This window comes from Octopus bimaculoides, chromosome 9 (assembly GCF_001194135.2).
Source record: "Octopus bimaculoides isolate UCB-OBI-ISO-001 chromosome 9, ASM119413v2, whole genome shotgun sequence".
Classification (NCBI taxonomy): domain Eukaryota; kingdom Metazoa; phylum Mollusca; class Cephalopoda; order Octopoda; family Octopodidae; genus Octopus; species Octopus bimaculoides.
Window position 1 is genome coordinate 80,992,734 of NC_068989.1, and position 7,227 is coordinate 80,999,960.

At 34.1% G+C, this 7,227-nt stretch overlaps 1 protein-coding gene across 1 annotated transcript in view; it reads left to right on the top strand.

Annotated features, from left to right (window-relative positions):
- LOC106867260 (uncharacterized) overlaps window positions 1-6,958 on the top strand; it is a 36,025-nt gene extending 29,067 nt beyond the window's left edge. Inside the window, exon 4 of the mRNA XM_052970935.1 lies at window positions 419-6,958. Coding sequence (XP_052826895.1) covers window positions 419-1,024 — 606 coding nt within the window. The 3' untranslated portion in view covers window positions 1,025-6,958. The remainder of the gene's footprint in view (window positions 1-418) is intronic.
- Window positions 6,959-7,227: the final 269 nt, after the last annotated feature.

The following is a 7,227-nucleotide window of genomic DNA, read 5'->3' on the forward strand; positions in this document are numbered from 1 at the left end:
AAACATGCAACCGTCAGACATCTACCATACTCTGAACTCTTAGCATGGACGCATTAAAGTTCCAAGGTCTGACAACTGATTTGTTAGTCACCCACAAGATATCACCTACCACCTTTCCAACAACAACCTTGAGCCACTTTTTGAATTTCAAATGTCTAATATTCATGGACATGCTTACAAAATAAATCGACCACATGACTGATTCTTTGTAAGCATAGTACTTATTCTATCAGTCTCTTTTGCCAAACCACTTAGTCACAGGGATGTAAGCACACCAGCATCGGTTGTCAAGCAATGCTGGGGGCACAAACAGACACACAAACATATACACACACATACATGCATACATACATACATACACACACACATATATATATATATACACATATAACGGGCTTCTTTCAGTTTCCGTCTACCAAATCCACTCACAGGGCTTTGGATGACCCAAGGTTATACTATAAGACACTTGCCCAAGGTGCCATGCAGTGGAACTGAACCCGGAACCATGTGGTTGGTAAGCAAGCTACTTACCACACAGCCACTCCTGAATATTTTAATTGAAATCATGAAAATTCCTTCTCAATGTTTTTATATTTTGATTACAGGGGCTTCAATGGCTGCTATCTTGAGTCAACCCCCCAAAAGCAAGCCAGTTCCAACTGTGTTTCACATAAAAAATACAACAAACTCTTTATGCCTCTGGGAAAAGGCAGTCAACAGCATCACTAAAGGAGAGCAAATGAGAAAGGTACTGAGCAGCAACAACGATGCAGAAATAGCAGCAGCACCTGCAGCTCGGGTGAAAAGAGAAGGCCAGCATATATCAAATCTCGACAGAGGAGGCCGTATGAACAAACTGATTTATGATACCAGCTCACTTCCAGCACCTATTAAACCAGTTCCCAGATGTGGCATGTCTAAAGTTGCCAAAAAGATAATGCAACAGAATAGAGGTACTGTTGGAAGTCTTTTAACAAATTTGGCAAGCCATCAGATTGTTTTACAACCTGGAGTCAGAAGTTGAGAAACTTATATCTAAGTTCATGCCTCTGGTTATCTATCTATCTATCTATCTACATACCTGTTTGTACACACACACACACACACACAAACATACACATGCATGCATACACACACACACATGCACGTGTGCACACATATATATTCTTTTACTTGTTTCAGTCATTAGACTCCCCACCAAAAAGAACAAACTAGATTTATTCAGTTTGATATCGGCTGCTATATAGATTATTTATATATAATCAGTTGATATCAAACTGGATAAATTTCTCTCTCTCTTTCTGTCTCTCTCTATATATATATGCATACATGCATATATTTTCTTACCCACCTTATTCCCTCAACCATCATCCACCCCAAATATTTGTAACTGTGATTTGCAAAGCACATTCCATACACTGTCGTCCCTTTATCCCTATTTATTCTACTACTAAATAAGTTAGAATAAGGGCGGAGGGCAGGTGGACTAGAGGGCACAAGCTTATGACTTTGAAGTGCTTTACCACCCGTTAGAGGCAAAAGGGGATCTTTTGGTAAAGAATTGCCTTTCTTTTTATTTATAAATGATTTTATTTCTTCTGTTCTTTTTTGTTATTTGTAGATCTATCATGCATAACATATAAGTGCTGTATACCTATAACACATAGGTAAATTATATGCATATTGCACTAATTACAGAAGTACTTAATGAACAGTTTGAAATAGGGCCTACATTTCACATCTGGTCTGGATCTAGTTGAAATAGTGCAAACATTTCAAATCTGTCCTGGGTCTATTACCATTTGAAATGGGCCTATGTTTTACATCTGTCTGAGACCTGCTACAAACTGAGACGAGCTTGAATTTCACATCTGACCAGGGCCCACCATTTGAAATGGAACCTACATTTCACATCTGCACTGGGCCTATTACCAGTTGAAATGGAGCTTTCATTTCACATCTGACCCAGATTTGCATGGGCCAATTACTGACAAAAATTCCTTCTTTATTGCAAGAACTGTTTTCACTCAGTAAGTTTACACTTTTCTTCACAGTATTACAAGCAAATCTTTTCAAATTTCTACACACCTCTAGTATTTCTCCAAATTCATTTCCACATACACATCAGCACATTTGTCAGATGTAAGTGATGAATTAAATGCAATTTTTTGTGTTTTAATTTACCACAAACTTCAATCTTTTTAATACCAAACACCTGTATTAAAGTGTTGAAATTTAAATTCCAATCATGGACTGAAATTTTATTTTTGCACAAAAGATTAAAATAAGATTTGAATTTGTAAAAAATTATCTTTCAATAAATAAGTTAATTCATTAAGTCTATCATAATTCTTGATTATTAAAAAAAAATTAAGTGCTAATTTTATACTTGTGTGTGTGTATTTTACATTTATGCCTCTCCTAAAAAAAATTCAATTCAGCTACCAATGCTGATGATGTCATTTCCCCAATCAGCAAATCTTCCACTGGCTTTGCACCTTCAAACATATGAAACAATTAGAGATCTATTACTTCAGAGACAAGTAAAGGTTAGTAACAGGAGAGCACCCAGCTGTAAAACAAGGCCTCAATTATATATTCAGCTAACGTATGGAAAAACAGGTATAAAATGAACATACATACATATGCATGTATGTATGTATGAACCTTTATGCTTCTTTCTTTCCATCTCCTTATTCTTTTACTCCCTAACTCTATGTTGTCATCTTATTAATATATACCATTCTCATTTTCCCTATTTTTCTCTAATGGAATATCCCATAGTCGGGGATATTTCAGAAACAGCTGTAAGATTTTGAATTTCTTCCTATAATAATATTGTATATGACTTGAGATGTGTGCCTTGCTTTAATGTTTGCTGTCCTGTTTAACAATTATATCTATTTATCTATCTATCTATCATAAATGGCATCTATGCCAGTAGCACATAGCATTATTCGAGCATTGGGCCTCATGGAGGCAATGTGGCTGATACTGGTGTCACATAAAAAGCACCATTCAAGTGCTGGGCCCCATGGAGGTAATGTGGCCGATGCCAGTGTCATGTAAAAGCACCTATTACACTCTTGGAGTGTTTGGTATTAGGAAGTGCATCCAGCCATAGAAACCATGCCAAATCAGACTGGAGTGTGGTACAGCCCTGGTCAAACCATCCAACTCATAGCAGCATGGTCAATGGCTGTTAAATGATGATGTATGTATGTATGTATGTTGGCATTTCTATAATGCAGTAATTTTGTGTATAAAGCTTACCTGTCTCTGACGATTTGACTGTACAGCTTGGTTATGTAATTAACTTTGTATAACTAATAATCAGCTTTTGTTAATGAAAAGTATGTAAGGTAGTGCAACTAAATATCTTATAAACAATCCTTCATGTTTTATTTATTTATTGTACATATATATATGTATGTATATATATATATATGCATGTGTGTGTGTGTTCTGTCTGTCTGTCTATCTATGTGGGGGTCCCAAAAAGTTCCTGGCTTTGGGTAAAAGAAAATACTGAAGGATCAGTTAATTATGATTTTATTTAACATATTCCATTCTCAGATTCACACACTTATTGCAGCAGTCCTTCAGTTTTTCTAAGCCCTGTGAAAGAACTCTGAAGACTGGACCTCCAACTAGGCTTTTCGTGATACCCTTAAGGCAAGGAACTTTTCAGTACCCCCTCATATCTATCAATCTCTCTCTCTCTATATATATATACATATACAATACATTGTGTGTGTATGTAAACGTCACCAAGATCAGGAAATTGAGTCTAAAATAATCAAACATTAACATTAATGGCAGTGCCCCAGCAAGACTACCTCTGGCTGAAAGCATGAAACTGATAAGAAAATAATAGAACAAACGATGTGTGTGTGTGTGTGCGCATACATTTATATATACAGGCTTTTTGTTGCCTTGAAAGCATTTAAACCAGGTTGCTAGTCTCCATCACTATTTTGAAAGCCCTGAAAAGAAGGACCATGTAATTTTGCCCCTTGCACTTCTGACAAAAGTCATTAAAAAATTATGTAGAAACCCTTAACTGAGCTGCCTACTGGACAGGAATTATGAGACCTTGGGACGCCAAGCTTCTCTAATGGTCTGACTTTTTCCTTTCCATGTCATGAGTAATAAAATATTTTCAGTATAATGTAATGAAAAGATCTTGGCATGTTATGTTATTAAATTAGTCTGACCTTTTCTTTACATCAGCATGAAAGAAAAAAGAAAACTGTTATGTGTTAGAAAATACCGTCAGTTACCATTTACTGCTATTTAACTGTTTGTTTTTCTTGAATCAAGAATAGCAACAAGTGTTTTTGTTACTGTTTGTTAACTTTACATCCAATTTTCCATGATGATATGGATTGGACAGAGATCAGAAATTTAATCTAAGCAGCATGTTATAGTTGGATGACCTTTCTGTTGCCAACCCTCACCTGTTTTTCTAGTAAGAAATATTCTTTATTCCAATAATGCACAATGATAAGATGTTTTTGTCAACAGTGGATTTAGACATCATCTCACTGTTTTGCTCACATGGTGGCAAGAAGTAGAATCTACAGGGTGTTCACAAGGTCTGGGCACATGGAGTAAATAAAATAATAACATAAACAATTAAATATAAGAAATAATAATAATTTCTTAAAGTACGTGTTAATCCCCATGTACCCAGACTTTGTGGACACCTTGTACATTTGCATAAGCTAGACAGAATTCATTGAGGTTTATTTTCTCTGGCCTGATCCCCCTTCTTGTTGCCAATCCTCATCTGTTTCTAAGTAAGGTAATATTTCCCTATGGCCAGACATTTTCACAGTATGTAGGACACAGTTTGTATGATGGGGCTTCTTGAAATTATCTCCCCTTTCTAATTCACTAATTTGGTATCAGTCACAACTGCCAACCATGCCTTTCTTCACTTTTTATCAAAACGAAAATGTCAATAAATCAAGAATTTATCTTTTAAGGTTATTTAACATACCTTTACTTACTCCGAGATATTTCTCTTGGCTCATTTTAACAATTATGGCATTAAATAAAAAAAAATTGCACAGAATTAAATATATAGGTGTAGGTTATGACTACGTGGCAAAGAAGCTTGCTTTGTCACTATGTAGCTTTGGGTTCAGTCCCAATGTGTAACACCTTGGGTGAGTACCTTCTATTATAGCCCCAAGTTGATCAACACCCCTATGAATGAATTTTGTAGACGTAAATTGTGTGGAAGTCTGTCGTGTGTGTGTGTGTGTTTTTTTGTGTCAGTGTTTGTCCCCTCACACCACATGACAACCGGTGTTGGTTTGTTTATGTCCCTGTCACTTAGTAATTTGGCAAAAGAGAAGAGTAAGTACCAGACTTAAAAAAAAAAAATACTGGGGTTGATTTGTTTGACTAAAATTCTTCAAGAGAGTGCCCCAACTGAAGTGCAAGAGAGTGCCCAATCACTGAAACAAATAAAACATGGAAGATAAACATGTAGCAAAAATGTTAAAGCAGATTTGATCAACAGTTATTGAAAGAGAAAAAGGAAAGCAAATGTTAGAGCTAGAGAAAATTTTATTTCTTTTGTTTGTTCTTTTACAAGTCTGAAGTGTGTCAGATTGGAATGGGAAAAAAACCTTTACATAGGAAAAAAAGCAACAAAACTTTAGCTTTGAAGGTAAACTGTCATGATTCAGTGTCTTATATATGTGAGTGTGTAACTGTTGAGGAAAATAGCACCAATAGGCAAGTGTGAGGGGAAAATTTAGAATTTAAAAAAAAGAAGAACTCAGTTTAACAGAAAGATATAAGTGTGGGTTAGGGGGTGGGGGGTTGAGATAAAAAGAAAAAAGAATTTGATTTATTTCAAATCGAAAACAATACCAGATACCAATACATTTAAAGAATGTTTAGCATGAAACACAGAGCAGGAGCTAGAGTATTCTGTGCCTCAGGCCAGTGCTACAAAGTACAGCTGTTTGGCAAATACAGCCAAGAGTAGTAGCTTATAAATAAATATGTAGCGTACATTTGTTCAGCTGAAGTCTATTTCATTTCTGATATTGCTAAAACATTGTTTAAACAACTACAGCATCCATATCTGTTGACAGATATAGATAGTAAGACTAGGATTTACCAAAAAAATTATCATAATCCTTTTTGTTTTTTGTTTTTTTTTATGTTCTTTGAAAAAAATCTGTATTTTTAGCTAGATTAATGAAATTACATCTAAACTGTTCAGAATTTAGATTTTAACATCTTAAGTAATCTCTTGGTTTGCCAAGTGCATAGCACCGACCCTGTTAGTACCAATCTATAAACAGGGGACTAGTGGTGGGTAATAAATAAATAAACATGCCAATAATGGCTTTCTTCAGCTGAACTTATACCATTATTATATGTTCTTTTATAAGCTAAAATGTATCTTTATCAAATGGTTGATGTAATCAAGTCTTCTTTCAAGACTCCTAATATTTACGTAGAAAGAATAAATGACATTGTTTTGATATCAGCAGGAATTAATTTTTATATAGATAATGGCTTCAAATCAGCTTTTTAAAACTGAGAGGTAGATACTTATAAAAGAAATCTACAACACTGAATTAATCCAAAACGAACTGCTTGATTTTAAAGATGTAAAAAGAAGTAATATGGCATGCAAACAGCATCAAAGCCAAAATTTAAATAAACATTTAAGAATAATGTTAAATTCAATAAATATGAAAACATGAAAAAAAAAAAAAAAATTCCTATGACCACATTATTATTATGATGATAATGATTATTACTATTATTTAAATTAAAATTTTGATGAACATTTTAAAAATTGTTTTACATCATTCTTTTAAACTGAGTTCTGTATATTCTGATAAGAGGTAGATAAACCGCACACATGCACACACATATACAACATTTGTTTAACTTGAAAGAAAATATCAATAAGAAAAGAAAATATTGATAATTCTACTTAAAATCCCATTCAGAAAGATGGAATTAATGCAGGAGACTAAAAAGACAGGTTGAAATCTCAGATATGAAATAATATAGATGTGTCTCTCCCTCTATATAGATTTAAACATCTTGTTAAATGCTCAGAGTCAAAACTGGTACAATAAGTTTTACTAACAGCTCTATTAACTTTAAACGTATTTCAATCTAAGAAAGTCTGTTTGACTTAATAATAATAATAATAATAATAAGAGACTTTCAAAAACAAATTGT